The sequence below is a fragment of the Xiphophorus hellerii genome, chromosome 21, assembly GCF_003331165.1.
Source record: "Xiphophorus hellerii strain 12219 chromosome 21, Xiphophorus_hellerii-4.1, whole genome shotgun sequence".
Lineage (NCBI taxonomy): Eukaryota > Metazoa > Chordata > Actinopteri > Cyprinodontiformes > Poeciliidae > Xiphophorus > Xiphophorus hellerii.
The window spans coordinates 18,386,220-18,409,765 of record NC_045692.1 but is presented as its reverse complement, the minus strand read 5'-3'; the positions used below and the strand labels follow the sequence as shown (position 1 = coordinate 18,409,765).

The 23,546-nt window shown below is 38.5% G+C and overlaps 2 protein-coding genes across 3 annotated transcripts; both read right to left on the bottom strand.

The window, feature by feature from the left end:
* Positions 1-721: 721 nt before the first annotated feature.
* Positions 722-3,086, bottom strand: ccr9b (chemokine (C-C motif) receptor 9b). Its single transcript, XM_032551456.1, has 3 exons — positions 2,960-3,086; positions 2,789-2,844; positions 722-2,041 (listed from the first exon to the last, which is right to left on the bottom strand). The coding sequence occupies exons 2-3, from the start codon at positions 2,837-2,839 to the stop codon at positions 1,004-1,006; spliced, it is 1,089 nt and encodes a 362-aa protein (XP_032407347.1). The 5' UTR covers positions 2,840-2,844; positions 2,960-3,086; the 3' UTR covers positions 722-1,003.
* Positions 3,087-13,348: 10,262 nt separating this feature from the next.
* Positions 13,349-23,236, bottom strand: lztfl1 (leucine zipper transcription factor-like 1). 2 transcript variants are annotated; one of them, XM_032551457.1, is made up of 10 exons: positions 22,982-23,236; positions 22,558-22,682; positions 21,010-21,204; positions 19,149-19,206; positions 18,828-18,899; positions 17,046-17,111; positions 16,881-16,958; positions 16,492-16,668; positions 14,833-14,936; positions 13,349-14,713 (listed from the first exon to the last, which is right to left on the bottom strand). In XM_032551457.1, the coding sequence occupies exons 1-10, from the start codon at positions 22,982-22,984 to the stop codon at positions 14,695-14,697; spliced, it is 897 nt and encodes a 298-aa protein (XP_032407348.1). In that variant the 5' UTR covers positions 22,985-23,236; the 3' UTR covers positions 13,349-14,694. The 2 variants fall into 2 exon arrangements, with proteins under 2 accessions (XP_032407348.1, XP_032407349.1); XM_032551458.1 differs by having other exon boundaries at positions 16,492-16,650.
* Positions 23,237-23,546: the final 310 nt, after the last annotated feature.

The window sequence follows — 23,546 nt, the reverse complement described above, 5'->3', positions numbered from 1 at the left end:
GAAATGGGGGGGGGGGGAGAGATCAGCCTCTAGATGTTCAAAGATGTTCCTGCAATGAGTTGCAGCTGCAACTGCAGCAAAAGGTGCTTCTGCAAAGTATTGACTCAGGGTGCCACATGGTGAGTACTTTCACATGGGTTAACGTCGTAGACATACTGGGTCAACAAGTGAATTGCCTTCTTCTCTGCAAGGTCTAGCAATGAACTTCCTTTTTAGACTTTTGCTTACAAGCATTAGCTACACCAATTACTGTAGTTTGAAGCTGGTGAAACTGAAATCCTATGTGTCAGAGTACACTTGGCACCAAACATGGCCAGTTTTGAACTTGTGTGTCTGTCTGTCTTCCGTCTGAGGTGCAGCCGTTAAGAGGTCAATATGAGAAACGTCTTTCATCAGTGTGTAAACTGGCAAACAGTGAAACTGCCAAGTCATAACCAAATGTGCTCCAACAATTGAAAAGTGTCAGCACATAGTATGGCCCAGACTGGCACTACACGAAGCGGATGTCAAGTCAAATCGAAAACATTGTGGACTGAAGCAGCCACATAGGAGCCGTTTCACCCACCACACAAAATACGTTACACCAGTGAAAGCAGACGAAGACATTCTCAAAAATATATTGTTGACCTCATCACTTTGCATTCATTTATTGAGTCCTTCCGTTTACTGTTTTGTTCTGCTGGGCTAAAGCACAATGAAAAAACAAGTTGTTTTTTATTTCTTTGGATCTTTAATGGGGTTTTTTTACATTTACAGATGCACGCAACAAATGCATGATGGAAAGATTTAAAAAAGCACAATATTTACATTTTAATACAGTTTATACAGTTGTTCCAGTGAACAAATACGTCCATAATTGTCAGAATATGAATACATCTTTGTGGTTTTCATAACTGTAAATGTTATTGTTCATCTGCTTTTGGTAATTAATGCATTAGGAATACAATTTAAAATATGATTACTAGGCTCAGGTCTCAGGTGTAGTATTTTGGAAAACAGGCATCTATATGGAAAGGGCTGGGGTAGTTTCAGTATCTGACATGATAGAGGGACGTTTGGGAACTGCCTGGACTTTAATAAGCCCTCCTTTACCACCAACACAAGTTTTAGCCATCCTCATGAGGTCTTCCCTGAACCGAACTCCAATGAAGACATACAGGAAGGGGTTGAGGCAGGCATGAGTAAAGGCGAGACTCTTGGCGATCTGTCCGGCTACATCAACTTGACTCACAATGGCGCAGTCTGTAATTGTGGTATTGGCTGCCTGCGTGGCTTCCACAATCAGCAGGGTGTTGTGAGGAAGCTGGGAGAAAACAAACACGAACACAACGGCAAAGATGACACGGAGGGCCTTGTGCTTTTCAAAGCTTTTTGCCTGCAAGAGTGTGCGGATAATGACAGAGTAGCAGAAAAACATGACCAGCAGAGGAAGGCAGAAGCCCATGCATATCTGCAGGGACAGCACCAGGATCTTCGTACGGTTGAATGCATTGTTCCAGTAGACCATAGTGCAATAGGATTGTTCCTCTGGGTCCAACTTCACCTCAGCAAAGATAAACTCAGGCAGGGCCATGATAATGGAGACAGACCAAACACAGATACAAGCAAGTTTGCTGTAAAACAACCTCTTCTTCTTGAAGTTCTGAGCTTTGGTTACTTGCACGATGGCGATGTAGCGGTCCACGCTAATGCAGGTGAGGAGGAGCATGCTGCTGAAGAAGTTGATCTTGTAGAGAGCAGACACTATTTTGCAAGAACTGCTCCCGAAATCCCAGCCCTTGATGGCATCAACTGCCCAGAAGGGCAGCGTGCACAGGAAGAGGAGGTCTGCCACAGCCAGGTTCAGCAGGTACACGTCGGTCATTGTTTTAAGGCGGTTGCGCACGGTGAGGTAAATCCAAACCACCAGCAGGTTACCCACAGACCCAAGGATGAAGATGATCCAGAAGAGAGGTGGCTCATACTGGCTGCGAAAGTCCCTGACCCAACGTCTGTCACACATGCCGGTTTCATCAGTTGGCCAACCGTCATAATCAGGAGTCTGTTGGCAAAGAGATTTCTTAATTAGTTTCAAACAAGTGTTTTATATAAGACAGTAAAGATGTTTTGCACAACTATCTCTAAGCCTTTCCCACTGATGTTGTAGCTTTCTGTGGTGCATATTCTTCTGTTCTCTGTAAGTGAATCAACCCATCAACAGCAGAGGGTTTCACAACATAACCCACATCTGGTGGGAACATAGTGAAGGTACATCAAACGCTGTCTGTGACGTACATTCTAACCAAGAGTTCGCTGTCAGGTGCAGGTGTTGTGTCTGTGCAGGAGAAACCACACAACTGCACTGTTTCCTGCTGCTATCCAAGCCTGAGGGGGTGAATGATCCTGAGGGGCTCAAGAAAGGGGCGCCCGCTGCAGAACTCAATACCCCAGCAGCTCAACGTTTAGATGTAGGGCAGAGATAAAACAGTGGGGGGGCTTAGGTTTTCACAAACAATGGAAAATTTGATGCCGACATGGCTATGACACTGCCTGTGGCATTTAACTGCGCAGCACATGTCTGCTGTCAAACACAAGTAATGATTGAAAAGGAACATGGATTTTTTTTTTTGACAAATTGGGTTAGTTTTATTAATTATAGAGCAATGCAATGAAATACCACAATAAGACTCGCCTTGTTATGCTACAGACTGTTAAGTCCACTCAGATACACAGTACATCAACTAGAGAAAAGCTGTCAGTGTTTTTTAGTTAAAATGTTCAAAGGTTTTTATCGTAAAGTGGTACTTACAGTGGACACAGTAGATGTGTCTAGAGGCATAGAAGCAGTTGTTAATTCCATTTGACCTAAAAAGAAGGAGAAAAGGATAAATAGTTAATCAACACTGTAAAAAAAAACAACTGTTACACATTAGAGAAATGCATTTTAAAAACTTGTTTTAAAGAATTTAAATAGATTTACCCAGTTTGTAGAAATGTCAGAAAGAGGAACCTGGAGACAGAAGTACGTCCCTGTCAGTGTTGAACAGCTGTCAACTTAATCATCTTCACTTGCTTATATGGTTTCTCTTCAACCACAAAATCACGTGTTAACGTTTATCCCCACATCTCTGTCTCAGCCCAGCAGAGAAAAACAACACAAAACTGTTATTGCTGAGATAACAATTCAAGCTGAATACAAGGGGAAAACATTTACGTATCAAAAGAACAATTTTTACTAGGTGTATTTCTGAAAACTTTCACACAACAACTGTACACCTAAACTTTACCTACAGAAGTACAGCCAACAGGATGGGAGTACAGCAGGGTTTCTTAATCAGATCTTCTTTGTTCAGTTTTGATACATGATGTTTACAAAGGTGAGGGTTTTATCACCGCAAAATATTCACTTGTGAAACTGAAAACTAAGTTCTGATTGATGCCTGAAAACAGAAGCTGAGTTGTTCATATTTTGGTTTAAAGATTAAAAAGCCTAAAAATACAGCAACAGTAAAGCTAAACACTTGGATTTAGATTTGAAAATACTTAATTTTATGTTACATCATTTAGATAGTTTAAATAAAAAGTCTAATTATGAAGCTAAATTCAAGCGTTATGTTAGCATGGAAAGTTGGTTTTACACCACAAGAAACATATGCTAGCAAACTAGCACAGCTAATGTGCGTCGTGTTTTTGTACATCAACACTGGACTTCCCGAGTTCCCAACTGGAAAAATTACAACAAAGCCACCCTAAAGTCAGAATCCTATTACAAATGGTGAAAGTTGAAACTAGCCAAGGGACCCTTTGTACAGTATCCAAAATGGCTGTGCATACAAAATGTGGTGATCTTTGCTAGTATTAGCTATTCATTAAGAATTCACATGGACAGCAGTGCTTTAAATCAGTGACTAACAAACTGCTGTACAATATCTATTTTTTAAGATGCTTCTTTAGGGTTTGAAAACAACATGGAAAGAAATGTTATGGGCTGTATTGCTAATGGTATTTAGAGTCGATGGTGGCAACTAGACCTGGGATGAGGTTCTAAAGAAGTATTTTGGTCACTTATCCACACATTACGGATGATGATCATGCATCCGATCAAGATACCAAATAGACACCTCTAATTGGAGACTTTTTCCAACTATATCCCACCTGTCATATATAGAAGGCAGAAAATATAACTATATATCCTTCTGGCCGGGGAACATCTTGGATTTCCCTAGAACGAGCCAGAAAGGGTCAGTAGACAGGGTGATGTCTAAGTTTTCCTCCTGGGAGCCATTTCTAAGAAGACCTGTTTTAAAGGTTGGAATGGAGCATTTCAATGTTGTTCAGTAGTCCAAAGACATTTGTGTAGCTATGTAAAGCAATTAGACAGATGTTTGAATACAGAGGATGTGCATGTGTTATCTTCTGTCCCTGAAAGGAAATATTTTACCTATTTGTGGTCTATTTTAAGATAACATTTACGATCCGAAAAAGGAGGTAGTTTGGTGCTGGAAAAACAACATTAAGGTTCAAACTCAAATATCAGTAGACAGCTTAATGTTATTGTCTTAAATATCACTGCCCAAAATCACATGGCAATCAGGCTCAAAATTTGCTTTCATATGCCTGTGAATCCATTGCTGATTCATCACTGTTGTTAGATACTGACTAAGAGGCAGTCAGTGTTATTTACTTCACTTGTCAGTAGTCATAATGTTATGCAACACATTTCCCTCTAGCTGTCTTTGGGAAGTCCTGTAAATGCGACTTTAAGAGGAAGAGGAAGGAAAACTTTTATTTGATAGTACCAAGAACAAAAGGAAATTATTGACAAAAATACGCCATTTGGCTCACCACAATGAAAAACGAAATCATGATGACAAAGAAAGTCCCTGTCTTACCATCGGATGAGGTTTGTGGGGGTGAACACATTTTGATCACATAGACAGCAAAAAACAAAGTAAGAAGTATTTAAATTCGTTTTTTTGGTTTGGATCTCTTGTGAGCAAACAGGGTTAGGAGGTTTACGCACTAAGTTTCACTTCCCGACTTTGCTTCAGCGTGTGTGACACACTGAGTGCACGAGAAAGAGCGTGTGGGATATCACCTCTTTAGACTAAGGTTCAGATTAAAAAAAAAAAAAATCTGGTTGCGTTTCTCAGTTTTGATCAGAGAATGGCTCAGGGAAACGGCTTAGTGATGATCAGATCAGTGTTTACCTCCTGGGAAAATACTTCAACGCTGACACAATTTGCTCACTGCTTTCTATCTTACTGACTCTGCACGCATATTTCCAACTGCTTTCTTTTAACCAGTGGTTAGAAAAGGCAAACAGAAAACTCTACTCTAGAAAATTAGTATATGTCCTAAATGCACAGAAGTACCAAGTCCAATTTTAGAAAATATTCATTGATCAAATTATAGATTTCTAAACACTTTATAGCTTATTATGAACACTATCATAACCAATTAATTGATCTGTAAAAACTTACCCAAATATATTTCTCTGTAAGCCCACATATAACATCGACTTATGGGGCTGCTTGTTCCAGCCTATCTGATTCAATTCATGGTTGAATTTACTCCTTAGGAACAAACTGGGGCTATAAAACAGCCTTAGACTTTGACTGACCCTAGTATGTGGGAAGTTATCAACCCCTGGCACAGCACAGGTGTCACAATACTTTAATTATGGCTCAATAATACACCATTCAAATTACCCTGACAGCACTGATGTATTCCACTTTGAAGGGATTGCTCATAGTAAGAGCTAAACATACTGTACAATACAGTGTATGGTTTTCTTCACAGAACCACTTTCTGTGGGAGTCATCTTTGCATTTAAAGGGAGACCTTTGTACTTTCAAATGGAAGTACAAAGGTCTTGTACCTTTTAATTGCTACAGAGATTAAAAATAATAATAAAAAGCCTCTCCATAACGTACATTTTGTTATGCATCTCTACATGACATTCATTTTGCCTGGACTCATTTCTGTTCTCCTTCATGTCAACATTGATGGTTAGCGAGGCGAGTTTCTTTCTATTTTTGGGTCTCTACTGCTTCTAAAAGCAGTGCAAACGCTGACTCCAGCACATTTGATCAGCTGGTTTTACCTCTGTACGAGCTCTGCAATGGCTGCTGTTGACTTACCATCCAGAAACCACTTGCTACATTCTTGTTGATTGTACAGAAGGCTCTACTTCTGCTTTTCAAAGATATACAATTGTATAATCTGTTTGCAGACATTTTCACTTGCGAGTGTAACCATTGAGTTGGGGTGTGTGGCCAGCAGCAGCTTATTTTGGATTTAACGTGACAAGACGCAATAAAACAGGTAATTCTGAAAGGAGCTCAAAATAGGCTGAACATGACTTAGATGATGAGATTAAAACCTCCAGGAAGTGACTGTCTAATTCTTAGTATGCCGCATTTTACACCTAAAATGTTTAAAGTGCATCTGTTTTCTTACTACTTTTAATTTATTACCTTTCTTTTGTAATTGTGCTGACCGACACAAACAGATAACATCAGCCAGCAAGTCATTCTTTTTCTCTCTTTATACTTAATCACCCTGTAGCAGTCTGTGGGAGTTCCTGTTCATCTTTCTGTCATCCATCATCACTGGTGGCCTCACTACACTGAGGTGTCTGAATCACAGCTCCTACACTGCCATGGCCTCACTACATGGCAGTGTAGTGAGGCCATCACTGGTGGCCTCACTACACTGAGGCTGAACATGTGTCTGAATCACAGCTCCTCTTTACTGATTTCTTGGGATGTTTCTAACATATATCCAAACTTGTGTCGGAGTGCTGTTGCTAGGTTTGGTGATGAATATTTCCATGAGTTGGCGAATTGAGCCTCTAAATCTCAATTTTGTTTCCCTCACCTTCTTAGTCCCACCCTTTTCTTTAAACTTTTTATTGCATATTCATTTTTCATAAGTGCTACACTGCTACTATACTCATTGCTTCTTCTACGTCTTCTTCTTAGCAAGTTAAAACAAAACTCTCCCGAATTTACAGATGGCCAGTTTGTCCCTGCATGTAATCAAGTTCTGCAGGATCTCTCTAATAATCCACTCATTTGAGTTGAACCATCTGAAATATCTAAACAATTGGGACAATGACCTTTTGAGGACTGACTTTTGACAGCAGTAAATTATATCACTCAAAGACAAATTGTGGATATAAACCGTTTAATTTTGCATCCGGTCACTGTTATTTTATGCTCTCCTAGTCTTTGACTTTGTATGTACTGTAAATAAGGATTGTCATAAATGGTCACCTTCAACAAGAACCAATGTCTGAGTAAGACCTGTGAAGTGGGCATAAAGTAGGCATGTGCACCAGGAGTATTCTTGGTTCTTTCTGCTTAGAAAAGCAAAAACACTAACTGGAAGTAGAGGTTGCCAGTCACTGCTGTAGTGCCTCCTGCAGCCTGAACAAACATATTTTTTCATTGAAGATGCTGGCATAAATTTGATTTGCAAAATTTGAATAACAGAAATATAATATGGCAGAAACCAAATCTCCATTTATGCTCCCATTTATGTACAAGCAGTTATCCTCTGCTACTCACCAATAAGTAGGATGTTCAGTAGGAGTTTTATGTGGAATCTACCTTCAAACCTCTTGGAAAGGTAGTGATCAGGGAATTCACATCAGAATTAAATCAGCTTTTCTTCATCCAACGTCAAGAGAGTTTAATTTAATTTCCAGATCATCGATCGCAAGGTTGAAGAGGCTCACAACATTTCTTGGAAACTACTGCTGCCTGGAAGAAACACTAACTTTCTTCCTGATAGCATCAACAGATATGGATGTATTGACAACAGGGCAAGCTGAAGTTCAGAGAGTTCATCAGAATTGGAATTTTCTGATTCATTTGTTTGGTCAAAATGCCTGGCTCATGTCAGAGGTCATGGAAAAATAGGCAGACTGTTTCAAGATTAGGGAAAGGCAAACAACCACTTGTTACAACCTAGGTATGCAAAACACCATCTCTAAATGTTCTTGTTGAACCCTGAAGCTGACTGGCTAGCAGATGAGCAGTGAAGACCACTCTGATGCCACTCATGGCAGCTGAGAACAGGAAGTTGTGGCTGCTGTTTACACCCACTGTTTACACCCGCTCACCAAAATTGGAAAATTATGGCTTTTAAGTCCTTGACGTTAAATTTCAACGACCATATTCAGATGGTAGGATCAGAACCCAACCTGAATCCCGGATCCATTTACCATTGGTTCTGGCTGGTAATGGTGGCGTAATGATGTGGGGAGCTATTTAATTTATTTTGGGCCCCTTAGTTTCAGCTGAGTATAATTTAGATGCCACATCATAAGTATTGTTGTTGACCATGCCTGTCCCTTTATGAGAACAGTGACCACAGTGTTCTACAAATTAACTTTTAAAGTGCCTTATAAAGAATGACAAACATTTTCCTTGGGCACAATAAAAAAAAGTTTACAAAGTTTCCCGCGATTTTAAACTGACTCAATTCGTTGTCAAATAAAAGCTAAATGATTTGGTCTTAGACTCCTGCCTACAATCATCTAAATAAGCTCTGACATTAAGTTCTATAGCATGAAACTAATTTCACTGAATATTTCTGATGAAACATGAACCATTACAACTGGTTAAAAAGAGCAACCAGGTTTACATCTGACCAGACTTTCACTGTTTTCTGGTTTAGCTCTGTGGTTGGAAATTAAAGGGATCTAATGGGGAAATTCCCGTGTCCTGATCAGATAAATGTAAATACCACATGTGTCTTTTACTGCCCACTGTTGCAGTAGATCAGAGTGGCAGGCTTACAAATCAGTCAGCAAATACTGAAGGTTGATAAAAAGGTATTTTGAAAAGTATTTTCGTCCATTCTCTGCTTAGTCTGCTTTTTGTTGTGTTTGTAGGGTTTTTTCTACGTCCCTGTCAACTGCTTATTGGTAAATAAAACACAGACAGGTTAGTGTTTGGACTAGAGAATCCTGGGGGAATAACAGAAACCTATCTGACCCACTGTTGCAACATAATGGTTATGAAATCCAGTTGCAGCTTTTAGAGTGGTTTTGATTTACCCAACAAACAAATGCTGACACCTCTCTGATAAATGAGGTTGTGAGAACTTCCACAATTCTAAGGGGTGACAAGAATTTGAGATGCATATATTAGTCATCAGTGTAGGGCAATGAAAGCGGAAGGATTTGATGAACCAGACTGCTGTATGTCATAGCAAAAGGCCTAAGTTGCATGGTGTCTGTTGCTGAATGAAAGGAATTATAACTTCAGTAGCTTTTCATGTCTACATGTTGCCCTATTGTGGATTGTTTTCAATCCCACTGAATTTCTGAACGTTTCCATCTTGGGACAAATACCTGTTCTGTACATTTAGGATCAAACTCTGCTTTTCATTACTTACAGGTTCTTGTGAAGACAGTGGAATTTCCTGAAAATGTGTCACAATGAGGGTTTACAGGGGCTAAGGCAAGCAACAACTACAGACACACAAAGCAGTTTAACTGATTTACTAAATACGCAAAGTCTAATGGAGAAACTGGAGAGGCTTTGATCTGAGACAGCAGGAAGGGACTGGAGGAACTGAGAAGAAAGGTGAGTGGTTAGATCGAGGAGTAAGCGTTGGAGACTTTGATGAATGACTCTTGCAGCAGCTTAGAGTCCGACGATTGAGATGAGCGGAGGTGGGTACATGGATTCTGCAGTACTTGAGGTTGACAGAATGCTGTTGTTGGCGCTTCCAGGTGGATGTGTCCTGATAGACGACTGAGGCTGGACAAACAAGCTGCTTTGTAATGCTTGAGACGTTATCCAGGGGCGATGCCTTAAGAGAAGCAGTGAGGAGAAGGAAGGAATCGAGCTTGGAACAAACAGTCCAGGTGAGTCTGAGCGTCAGTAGCTGGTTCTATGGAGAGAAAGAGACAGGATAGGAGTTAGAAACAAGTCGGATCACTAAGAGCTCAGCACTAAAGGCTAGTGTGTACCAGAGCAGAATCATCTGGCATCTGCCTCAAGGAAGCTGCTCCCACTTAAGGTCCTCGCTGATTGGCGACGATGAGCACCAGCTGGATCCCATCAGCCTGCTCCCTGTTAGAGGTAGAGAAGAACACCAGTCCACCCTCCTGTAGAACCCAACAAAAAGTTTTTGTATTTAGCTCCATCTCTTCCCACTAACTCTAACCAGGCAGTCTGTCCTTGCTGAACAGAAGCATCTCCTCTCCATGACCAGTTTGCACAACTAAAATCATAAAAGTCCTTTCAAAGGTTACCCATACCTGAGCACTCCTTCACTATAGCTCCTCCAGAGTAGCCAACAGCTTCCTCTTAGCTTTTCTGATTAATCCTGGCTGCTCAGGCTTTTAGTTTAGATATGCTGGTAGGTGTGTAGTTGCTCCAAATTGTTTCAGATGATGACATACCACGTTAGGGATATTGTTTAATAACCTAATCCTGCTTTAAACATCTAAAAGGCCTCCATCCTGACCGCTCTGTTGTGTTTTCTAGTCTTCATGATGCTGTGTGTTCTCTAGCAAACCTCAGAGGCCTGTTGAAATTAAACTGAGATTAAAATACATAAATGTGGCCTATATTTACTAATGAGGCGACTCCTAGGAGCAGCTGTTTGTGCTTCATTTTGCAGCACTAGAATAAGGGGGAGTTAATGCTTTTAGACAGTAGGATGAACCAGTAGGATTTTGTTTGAAGTACTCAAACAAAAGAAACGATCTGTACAGAGAATGGCAACTTGAACTTGAAACTCAGCATAACTGAGTTTCAAATCATAGCTTTGTTGCTGACATCTTTGCTACTTAGAATAAAAATTACTCATGATAAAGGTTCAAACAAAACATGAACCAGAACATGCAATTGTTCTCGGAAGGAGTCGAAACCGGATTCAGAGACACTGATTTTAATCTGCTGTTTTGTTTTTGGTTTTTTGTGGCACAAATACCAAGCACCTCCTGCTCTTAAACCTTTTAAAAACTAGATTACTGGTGTCTTCTGTCAGTAGAATGCAGGGTCAAAAAGATGAAGATGAAAACAAAAGACAAGTGAGGAGAATCAGGAAATATGGAAACAACAACCATCTGAAGCTTCTTAGTAGAAACTGATTTGGTTCACAACCAATGTCATCTCTTGACACATTACAAAAGGTCATTTTAATTCAGTCAGACATGCTTTCCAATTGATTTTACTTATGAAACAATTTGATCATCTTTTCTATTTCTGTTTTGCAGCTTTGAGTGATTTCTGAACTAAGCACCTTAAAGAGCCAGACATGCTAGCAAGCATGCACTTGAGATGAGTAAGTTCTGCTCAACAGGGGGTTCATTTGGTTTCATACAAAAAGTAAAAGTAAAACACACATTTTTGCTTTCTGTTTTTTTTTTGTTTTAACTAAAATCAAAGAAGAAATTCCACTGTATCTCTCCCCTCGTTGAGAAATTCTGCTGAAATCCTAGCTAGCAAACATTTGCTTTGTGATTCTGCTGAAAAACCAAACAACAGAAGCGTCTACTCTGCTACTGAAACTGAGAAAACCCCTTTGATGCCAAGTCAGAAAGCAGAAAGCTGCTCTGAATTGAGTGCGCAACTATTGAATTTATTAACTGTTGCCCCATATTGTGGGAAAGTACTGTTACTGTCACAGCTTTCGGCAGTACAAAAGATTGCATTTGGTACTGAGAGAAGGCTGCTACCACTTCCTGTATCTGCTCGCTGTGATTTATTTCATGCACGAAGATTGTAACTGCTAGGCTGTGGCATCCTATCTGAAATTATCATCAGTTTCCCCCCATCTGGTTCAGCTGCATACACACATGCAAGAGCTAGTACAAATTTTTAGGCCCTTTGTTTCCACAGATAGACAAATTTGTGTGATAAAGCCTTTTTTGTTATGAATTATTTTGTTTCCAGCACCTATTTCTTCAAAAACTTTTTACACGCCTCAAACTTTTTCAAGTTTTGCTTTACAACAACAAACTTCTTCTAGCTTCAGATCAGAGCGGTATTTGCATAAACCAGCCGCCACAGACGTTTCTTGCCTGAGGCTCTTTCTCTGATGACCACAACCAACACCTTATAAGCAGGATACTCTGCTACTCTGCTGTAAAACAAAATAAACTTATTTGCACTATTTTAACAAAAAAATGCTTGGTGTAGATATTGATCTAAAGTTTATATGTTTCTATTTAATGTTTGTACGATGTGAACTTGTGAAACTAAACATAAATTTCTTAAATTTTATGCACACAAAGTTGATTCTGGTATTTAGGCTAAATCACCTTTCAGTGCAATTTCAATTGTAATGTGAAGACATATTTTGACCAAGTGGAAAGTTTTACACATTCCTCTTTATAAAAGAGCTCAAATTTAGTCATTAGATTTAAAAAAAACAAAAAACATCTGAAAGCAGTATTTAAATTTTTTTAAGTTTTGCCGTCCATTCAATGTCCTTGCTGAAGAAAAGCTTTGCTGCCACCACCGTGTTCCACCGCAGGGATCTGAATGCAATGCATGAAAAACAAATTATTTTCTTCCACGTAACAATTCTGCACTATTTCATGTCGACCAATCGCACAAAATCCCAGTGAAACACCATAAAAAGTTTTTTTGTTCTACATTGCTCAGTTAGTAGGAGTATTATTGAAAGGCACTGTACATCAAGCATGCAGCTCCCCCACTCAATGCAAAACTAACACCAGTTTAGCTCAGGACATTGTGGCTTTTTTAGTTTCAGTATAAACAACGAAGAGATGACGGTTGACTAGCTATTGACCACTTTGCATCTTATTTTGTCACTTTCTCAGTTCTCATGGCTTATTTGTCACAATGTTTTCTCAGAAAATAAGAGGTGGCAAAGAACAAGGAGCAGGTGTAATATAAGCTGTTAAAGCTGATACTTATTTTACTTAGGTCTAACATCATCTATTGTAGTTTCCTCATAGTTTATTTCAAGAATAGAGGAAGTGTGACATCCTGTAAGAGCTACTTAATTACTAATTAGATCTGATATGATGTGACAATAAAAATCATACGTTCTGCTCTAATAACAGTTTAATCACAGTGCAATTAGAGCTTTATTGTGAAATAACGTTTTGGACTGCTATACTCAGTGGTGGTTGCAGCATGAAGATCTACAGTAGCTATAAAAAAAACCAAAAACATCCACATAGTGTTTGATATCAATCAAAATGGTAGTCATGGTGCAATAAAATGTTTTCACGCTCCATGGATTTTTGCAATTTGGCGCCCTCTTGTTGAATCTAAGTTATTTTGTTATACTCACAGCTCACTGTATTCTTTCTACTCTACTCTTTTTTTTAAAACACTAAATTTAAGACAGAAAATGACAACATACATTTGGTCACACTTTTTATTAACCCATTAAAATTTCACAAACCAGTTAAATGCACACTCTACAAGAGCATTTTATATCATGAAAATCATGTATGTACAGCAATACAAAAAATATGCAAGGATTCAACACCAAAAATATTCTAGGCCCTCTACATCTATATGTAATAGTAGATACATTGTAATTACAGATTATTGGAAATATTTTAGAGTGAAATATTAATATTATTAAATGTTTAGATAAGTAAGAATGTCCTAAAATGGAAAGTGATTTGGAGTTTACTTGTAACTTTGTTTTAAAATTGGACCTTGGACTTTAAGGTGCTGCTAAAGTTAAGACTGATGAGCAAAATATGAGAATTTACTTACAATGTCCTGCATTGGGACTTATGCAGTGCCTTGCAAATCTATTTATACTCCTTTTTCAACATTTTGATGCGTTGTGTATTTTACTGGGATTTTTTGAGATAAAACGACACAAGTTGTGCTATAAAAGGAAAACACGTGGTTCTGAAATGGTTTCCAAAAAATAATCTAAAAGGTGTGGCTTGCTTTTGTTTTGAGACCCCTCTGCAAACTCTAGTAAAACCAGAGTAGTAAATAAAATCCACTTGTGTGTATTCTTATCTCATAAATCCAGTTGTTCTTAGAAGGCCTCCGATGTCAATTAGAGTACGTCGGTGAAAAAACAGCATCATGAAGACCAAGGAACACAGCAGACAAGTCAGGGATAAAGATAAAAATAATTTTTTTTGTTGAAAGGGATGGAAATAATACATGGAGTAATACTTGAAGAAATACATAGGGCTGAAGGATGTGGGTGTGAGAGAGTTTGTTGGGGTCAGGGATGACCCTACACATACTGCCGGAGCCACAATTGAATACAATAAAGTGGAATAGTCAAAGCACAGACCTAAATTTGACTGGGATAACTGTTGCTGAGTTGATTTAGCATATAAAACCCCAACCAAACATGTTGATAAAATGTGAACATTTCAAGAGCTTTTAATAGTTTTGCAAGGCACACTGAGACTACAAGCTTCAGGCAGGCAGTATAGTTCTGTCCAGGTGAGCAAAAGGACAAGGCCCCTTCAAACAGGTAAATGCTGCTTTTTGCATAGAGCACTGAGGGAAATCTGCCAGCTACCGTAAGAAAAACACACGTCATCAGATCCTCTGCGTATTCACCTATGGGTTTCCCCAGCTGACCTGCTGTTTAGTAAAGCTATCAGGGACAGAGAATGCCAGATAAAGCAGAAATAAAAATAAAAAACACCGAAACTGGTAGTTTCTTGTCCCAAATCAGTCAGAAAAATTTTGGTCCGTCTTTCTAATGAAAACATACAAAACCTCAGTCGTCTGGCTCGTATCTGGAACAAAAAGCAAAACACGTGATGGTAAACAAAACTGATAAACGTCATCGAAGATGCATCACAGTAACTGAGGACTGTGTTATTTTTAGGATATCAATGTAAATGGGAAAACTCACTTCTGCAATCGTTTCCTAATTTCTTTTATCTGCTCATTCTTCTTGGTTAGAATCTCCTTCATGTTGCGGTACGCTGCAGTTTGCTGGAACTTCTTCTCCAACTCCTACACATAATCCACAAATGCCAAAACATTAAGAGGGGAAAGAAAACATAACAATAGCACTACAAATTATAAATCCCACTAAGTCTGAACTTTAAATGTGATCTAAACAGTTCTAAACAGGGGGAAGTGCAGGAGAAAATAACTCTCATTTGCACGACATTTTGCACGCACAAAAACACCGAAGGTGAAAGGGAAAAACACAAAACTCCTGAGATGAAGTCAGCTGTCTGATCTTATGATGTTAATGATCATAGAAAAGTCTTGCTTCCTCCATACCATTGTCAAAAAGAGGAAGGCTTAGAGTACTAGAATAAACATTGAAAATACAGGATCTCAAAAATTAACTCTTTGTTTTTTAGATTTTGTTGTGTTAAAATAACAAGCTTCCCTCTTTTTATGCAATATATCAACACAAAGTAGTGAACAATTTTGAAGTAAAAGGAAAATGGAGAATGTTTTTTAAAGTTCAGTTTCAATTCAGCTTATTTCTATGCATAGAAATACATTCCAATTGATCCAAGGTGTCACACAGTGTATTAAACTCAGTTTATTATTCAAATTAGTTTAAAACGTTTCTATCTAAGGAACCACCAACAGATTGCATCCAGTTATTGACCTTACAGCATTACCTCAAACTGAGCATGCATGTAGCGACAGTGGAGAGGAATAGCTCCCTTTTAACAGGAAGAAACCTGGTTCAGTGTTAGCAGCCATCATCTACCACGACCAACTGGGGATGTATATTTTTATAAGTTGTGGAGTGTGTTTGTATTTAGCACCCTGAGTAAATACTTTGTAGAACCACCCTTTTACCAGTATGAATAAGCTGAAATTATTCAAAAATAGCTCAAGTAGATTTATTGTAGAGTGTTTGTGAATATCAGTTTTCTAGTCTTGCCCACCGACTAGAAAGCTGATGTGGTACCCAAGTCTGGGTTTTAACTGGGCCATTCTAACCCATGATATACTTGGATTTAATCTCTTCTACTACCATCTGCCATATATCTACTGGAAAAAAAACTGCACCCTCACAACATGAAGCTACCACCACTATGCTTAATCCTGTTAAAATAAGCTTTCCACCACATGGGAATTTTTTTATGTAAGTCAATAAAATCAATTTGACTAGAGCAGCTTCTTCCACATGGCATCTGAAAACAGGATTTTCTTGTTGATGCATGACTAGTAGCTGTTTTGTGATCAGGTTTTCAACTTGAGCAGCTCCTGCAGAGCTACCATGGAGATCCTGAATGCCTCTTTGATTAATGCTTTCCTTGCTACGCTTGTTTAATAGACTGAACAGGGCTCTGTTAAATTACATTTCTACAGCGCTTTGTGTTACAGCTCTCTGTATGAAACATCCTCTACAAATAAAGAGACAAAATGTGAAGATCTTTAAGGGCGACTTCTACTTGTGTCTCATCTGTGGTTATGATGCTCTCACAGACTGAATCAAAATTTTCTGTGCGGATCAAAAGATGAGTCCATGGAGTCCAACTTTATTAGTGCTTGTTGCATTAATTTATCAGAAAGAGAAAGGCTCTACAGCAGGTACCTTCTCTGCCAAGGCCAGCTGCTCCTGCACTCGCAGAAGTTCGTGCTTGGCAGTGATTAGATTCTCCTTCAGATCCTTTTGTGATGCAGCGTTGGCACTAAGCGATCTTTCATAGTCCTCCTTCAGAGCTGCTACTGTGTCCTCCAGGCTGTTGATTTCCTTTGTATGAGCAGAAAGCTGAAACGTAGAAAAAGCTAGTTATGGCCCGACCAGCAATCACTGCCATACCACAGCAAAACAGAATCTATAGAGTTCATCCAGGTTCATACATACCATGCAGATCATAGCAAATGGTGGTAAGCATGCACATGACAAAAATCAAAAACAAATAGTAAAGATAAAATAAAGGAAATGGAAAGCAGTAGTGAAAAGTATTTTAAATGCAATACCTTTTGCTCTCCTTGTGTCCTCTGGAGATCCTTCAGAGCTCTCTCTGCTTTTGTTTTCTCGTCTAGTGCACTCATGGCCTGATGAAATTAATCATGTACAAAGAAAATTATCAACTTGCTAACTAAGAAAGATAAAGTACTAAGTTTAAAAGGTCTCTTTTTTACCTGTGTTTCTAAAGTCCGCAGTCTTGATTTCAGTTTATCATTCTCCTCTTGTAGTTTCGCTATCTCCTAAAACAGGATAAAAATAAATTTGTTGGTCTGAGCATTTTATTGAACTTTGCAACCAGAGGACAACAAACGCTCATCAAGGGTATAGATGCCATTAATGTTGGACTATGAATGATGCATTTGATGATCTGACCACTCTTGTTATCAGAAATTGTAAGAAATGGTAATTAATTTAAACTGCTTGTTTTCCTTTAGGCAGACACACTAAACAACAGTCTATATATTTTCAAAGGGTTCTGGAACAAAGCATTTCCAGAAGCTTAATGTTAGCCTGTCAATCCACAGCTAGTTTATGCAGTTTATTGTCCTGTTTAAAGGGGTGGTATTATGTATTTTCCAGGCACATAGTGCCAGTTTATAACTGCATTACCTACTTTTGTTATAAAACGGTAGGTAATCTACTATCATTACCTACTGTTATATCAAACATAACTTTTTTTGACTTTACAATTTGACACCTTGAAATTGGTCTCTTTAAGAAGCTCCTACTCTTTCCAACACTCCGTCTTCAGCACGCCATCACAACAATGCTCCACATTATGCCTTTGGCAATCGTTCTTAGAGGAATTGGACAGAAGTAGCTCGTATGATGAGCTCAGCAGATGTGCAGTTTCACCAGGTGTTTGCTAATTGCTGCTGCCGCTAGTCTGGAGGTAAGGGAAGGTGCGTGGGGAGGGGTGCTCTATGAGGCGAAAACTCAGATGGAGACTGCACTGAGGGAATACAATTAAAACAAGATATAAATCTGGAGAAAAAAAAATCACCTAAAATGTATCAAAGTTTCAACCATCTGACCCTAAAGGTAAAATCTGATGAAAGGAAACTGGGGAGGATGTTCAACTACAGCCCAGTAGCTAACTGTCAAGCAAGTTAGCTACTGGGTAGAGAAGCAACCAGTGGTACTGTTGTGTTGTACCAACTGAGAGGGACAATAAAGAAGAAGGACAACTTGGGACACAGTTAAGTTTTCCAAGAAAAGAAAATAAACCCAAACATGCTGTCAGAAGCTTTCATGATGAGGACCTCATAAGGCACCCAGCCTGCATTGCACCTGATTCTGATGTGTCTTTGTGCAGCTAGTGGGGCCACATCCCTTATAGAGTGACTTTTTGGTACTTTTTGGACTATGTCAAACTCCAGGATCCAGGGCTCAGCGGTCAGCTCACTCCAGGTTAGGTTTACTAATTATTTTAGTCTTCCAGTCACAAATGTCACAAGTGACTAAGAGAAGCCACAAGTGACTACTATGACTTTAAAATATTTTGTTATTTTAAAGTCAGTCTTCTCAAATTCAGCCACTTGCTCTAACAGCTCCCTAAAAGGGCGAGAGAAAAAAGATTAAAAAAATCACAAGTGACTAAGAGACTGTAATTTGTGACTTAGCCAGAGACCTATTAGCCATAGGAGCTGAACCCCTTAATAACATAACCCCTACAATCTTAATGATACAAAAAGAGATCAGTTCTGTTGCAGGAAACCAACTAGTTTATAGGAGCTCAACCATTTCTGATGAGAAAAGTGGTCAATCATCACCACCAGACTTTTGCCTGGGTCTTACTGATTGATGTAAAAAACATTTAGCTAAGGTCCAACTTTCTAGGCAACAATAACACAAATGTTACATGTTAAAAATCACCAATCTCAAACCGTAACTTCATAACCATCATTATGTCTATGATGACCATGGCTGGCAGTGTACACAAAAAATAGTTTTACCTTGTTAAGAAGCTCAGACACCCCACCCTCATTCAGTGGTGCCAACTTGGGTTTACTTGTTTCCTGGTTTATCTAGAAATGAGTTCCAGATTCATACAGTCATGCAAAAGCATTGAATTGCACTGCAACATTTATTTATTCGTTTTAGACATAGTAACATAAAACCACAGGTGAACCTCAGTGACGCGTGACTTCTGAACCACACTTCTACAAATATAGGCCAGGCAGCCTGACATTTAAAACCTCTTAAAATGTTGGGGGAGGTAATCTGAGAAGAGGTGAATTTCGCCTGATGTATGAAGAAGAAAGTGTTTTGCAAACCTTATTTGTTATTTTAAAGTCAGTCTTCTCAAATTCAGCCACTTGCTCTAACAGCTCCCTAAAAGGGCGAGAGAAAAAAGATGTTAAATGTTAAATGTTAACTGAAAAATTAAGTGGATAAACAAAAGCTTACATGCTTAAAAAGTGTAAACTGATTCTACAACCTACCACAATCTGCGAGCAACACTGAAGCACTGATAAGACATTCATTTCACAACAGTTGCATAACCTCTGTGTTGATGTTCATCTGTGCTAACCCCACAATCTACTATTTGGCGGTCGTGAATGTTTGGCAAAGGAAAAGTGAACTCCCTCGGTCCTGATGGCAGTTTAGCACTTATGTTGTAAAGACACATGTTTGTGGTGAGCAGCACTGTTCTCTACAAAGCTTGTATGTGGTTTTTTAAAAAGCATTTGAAGACACCTAGCCCTATCACAAGGGGCGTTTTCCTAGCTTTAGACACCTATTCAGTCACGTACAGCTGTAGCCTGGAGAGGAAAACAAAAAGGGTTCATGAGTTGCTCATCCACCCACCATGTGCCTGCTATACTATAAACAAAGTATCTTCATCAAAACACTGTGTTTTATAAGGTGAGAGGTCATGAGGGCAAAAGTTATATTAAGTTCAGTAAGTTTGAACCTCGTAGTCAGATCAAACAGGCCTTCAGTATTAAATTTGATGAACAGAAAGAGGTTCATGTAATATGTTTAATTTAAGCAAGTATCACTGAAAATGGGTGGCTTATGGGAGGTTTAATCCAATTTAAATGCTGTCATAAGTCATATTTTCTAAGTTTCTTAAAAGAGTTGTTGTAGATGCTTATAACTGTGGGTAGGAAGGATCTACTGTAGCAGTCAATATTACAGTGATTCCAAAGATGACTCTGACTGAAGGAGTTTAACTTTACATTGTTTCCTCATACTGTTCAAACACTTTATCGAGTTTTGCCCATCCCTGTTAATAATCGAAAAGTTACATTTATTTCAGTCATTCCATTCAAAAAGGGAATTTGCTATATTGTATTTGTTAGATTTATGTTTGTTAGAAAATACAAAAAGTTCAAACAATTTCAAAACATTTTTTAATATAGAAATGTCTGCGTTAGATATTAGTTTTCAGGTTTTACTTCAAAAACAAATTTATTCTGATGTAATGTTTTCTTCTAGGAACTAATGCAGAGGTTTCCAAACTTTTTGCCACTCATGGCCAAATCTGTAACCTTTGTCTAGACACAATGATGCAGTAGAAATGTTTGGAATAACTTTTCAATTGACATTTCTTTCTGGTAAGATATAAAATAGCATTAAAAAAAATATTTAAATAAGAGGCAATTCCTTCGGAGAATTAATCTCTGAAACATAAGCTATTTTTGCAAACAAATTCATTTACGAGGTAAAACCAAAATAAATATGTACCTTATAACCTACAAAAATGAATTTGAAAATGCAATGAAAAAGAAGACAGTTTGTGGTTTTTAGACCAACCAATTGCAGATCTAAAGGGAAACCGACACGATGGAAACCTGGGTTGCACGCACGTAGATCAGTAAAGACTGCTGACCTTTTTACCCGGTGAATGACATGTTAAGAGATCTGGATCAGAAAAGAAATGAAGAGGAAGTAAAATGTGGTACCGATCAACGTAACTGTTAACATTTAAAGGGCTGCCTGTTTCAGGCTCTATTGTTAACTTAGAGTTTATATGAGAAAGATGAGAAAGGTTGAAAAATGTCCACCAAAGCAGTGATAATGAGTGAGTACGATTATAACTTTTGGATTCTAACAGCTTCCCATGCTATGACTGTCTGGATGCCAGTGTGAGTATTCCCGTCGCTGGCTGTCAGAGTCTTTTCAGCTCACCTGTTCTCCAGCTCAGAGATATCACTCTGGAGTCGAAGGTAAAACTTCTCAGCCTGAGAGAAAATCTGCCTGAGAAGCAGCACGTTAGTGTGGGCAGTGTTGATCAGCTCCATCTCCACCTCCCCCCGGACCACCATTTGCAACCCGTCCAGCATCTCCCTAACCTCGTCCACTGTGAAGGTGTCCTCCACCAGCCTTCAGACGGAAAATCAGGCAGAAAAATTAATGTACAGAGCCGTACACATTCACTTATTGCCCCCATGATAAAGATATTTTTTTGTTGCTCTTGCATAATTTCAAATAATCTGGATTTGGATATAGTAATGGTAGAAGGTTGATTTGTGTCTGGTGACATGAATCTGTGTTGATTTGGGCATAAGTTCTGGATCATTACCATGCTAAAAGATTCAATTAAACTATATTTCCTCTTTTAATTAAGATTTTTTTTTAATCTCTTAGTATTTCAAAGAGTTCCTGATGACATTTTTAGATGAGAAACAGGCCCACAGTATCATAGATCTTCCACTGTTCAGGTGATGTTACATATATTCATTCTTAGTTTCATGCCAAGCCCAAATGGTGTGTTTGTTGCCAATAAGATGAGACTGACGCTTTGTCAATCTCATCTGACAAAGCGTTCAGTTCCAGTTAACTGGAATTTTAGTGAGTAAAAATAGCAAAGGGTGTTTTTTTTTGTTTTTTTATTTTTTCAGAAATGTTCAATTCTGTAGATGTTTTCCCATCCATCCGTCGTCTGCACTGTATTATGTAGGGTCGCTGGTGCCTAATGGTCATTAAACTATGTAGACAGTTAACCAGTCCATCACAGTTCATCACAGAGACCCACAGGACTAACAACCATGGACTTTCACACCGAAGGGGAATTTAGAGTAACCTAGCAGGTATGTTTGGACTGTGGGAGGAAGTTGGAGTGAAGCATCCAAAGTCCATGAGGAAACACTCAAAGCTATGATTTGAACCTCTTTTTGGTGCAAGGCAGCAGAAAGACTGTGTCACCATGCAAAAAAACAATTTTTACCTTTTTTTCTAGTTTTAGGCATGGCTAATAGACAACATGGAATAAAAGAGTAAAATTTCCTTGATAGTCCTTGATCGACTTCACAAAGTGAAATATTAACTTAAAAGCTTTAAGTAGCACTCTTTTTAATTCAAGCTGTCATGGAATGCTGCCAAAAATATTTTTGAATAGCTTGGGATTTCTTTTGACTTGTCTGCTGTGTACTGTAATCTTCACAATGCTTTGTTTACTGATGTTCTCTAACAATCTTACAAAAGCTCAGATAAATAAATTACATTTTTTTAGTTGTAAAGTAACAACAGCTGACAAAGATCAGCAAGTGTGAATACTCACATGGTACTGAAATTTGTCTTCAGTGTGTGATTATACAATTGGTATTAAATATGAATGTATTACAAGGCAATATTTTCACACCATTGCTTTGTCCAGTACAAGCTCTCTATGGATGTGTATAGACATCTAAATAAAAGTACATGATCCCACTGACGGAGACGTTTATGACTAATCACCTGCTGTCTTTGAGTTCCTCAAAACATGAGTCAATAGTCTTGAGCCTTAACAGCCTCTTTGAACGAGCAAATCGCATGTAGTTGATGATTTCAGACTGATGGTGTTCGTTAAACCCAAAGTCAGCCTTTGTGGAGACAAGAAGAAAACAGATTAGCAAATAAATTGTGCATCACCGGGAGAAAAGGTTCATATGAAGACAGGATGTTGATGTAATAGCAACACCAATTAGCTTATCAGCTAACTTGAAGAGGATTTCCTCTTGCCAATATGTTACAGGGCCTTTCCACATGAGCTGGTAATTCCATAAAGCTGCATGCTAGCTATAGCGTTCTACTCTAATGGCATTTTATTTAAAAACAGGTTCATTCGGCATTTCTACAAGGAAAGAGAAGGCTAGCAGCGAAGCTCACAGCAGCTACTTACCATAATGGCTGTTTTGCAACGTAACTAAGTTAGCTTGAGCTGATCCCAAAAGAAAAGAAGCAGGATCTATCTAATTTAGTCAACGTACGCAAGGAAGACTAAAAGCCAGAGTCGATATGATGAGTTCGAAATCCAGTAAAATCTTTTATATGTTTATTTAAGTAAACAAATTGAGCAAAATTTCCGCTATGCCACAGCTGTAAGATTATCCTGGAGATCTGCTAGCCTAGCTAACCAGCTTGTGTTTGCCTTGAGAATGGCTTGGTAACGGAATATAGCGTCATCACCTTGGTTACGGGAGGTGCGTTCATGGGCATCACGGACAGGTTGTAACACGAGAAAATAGTCTCGCTAAAAATGAATTATTTAATGTAAAATTCCGGATTTTTATGCCTAAAGTCAACATAAAGCGTAAAAATAATTTCTATCCGTATTATTGTATATGTAAAGGGATAAATGTAACTTTTTAGGTAAAAGACCAATCGCTTTTGTACTGATCGCTAATGTAGCATAAACAGTTCCATTTTCTTTTCTTTTATATATCACATGTTTAATACTGCATTTT

Excerpts from the sequence above, each read along its gene's own strand:
- ccr9b (XM_032551456.1), bottom strand. The coding sequence starts at position 2,839 with ATGGAATTAACAACTGCTTCTATGCCTCTAGACACATCTACTGTGTCC. Across the intron at positions 2,042-2,788 it reads ACACATCTACTGTGTCCACT|ACTCCTGATTATGACGGTTG; the intron begins GTAAGTACCACT and ends CTTTGCCAACAG.
- lztfl1 (XM_032551457.1), bottom strand. Across the intron at positions 21,205-22,557 it reads GAGGAACTCAAAGACAGCAG|GCTGGTGGAGGACACCTTCA; the intron begins GTGATTAGTCAT and ends TTCCGTCTGAAG. Across the intron at positions 16,669-16,880 it reads GGACACAAGGAGAGCAAAAG|CTTTCTGCTCATACAAAGGA; the intron begins GTATTGCATTTA and ends TCTACGTTTCAG.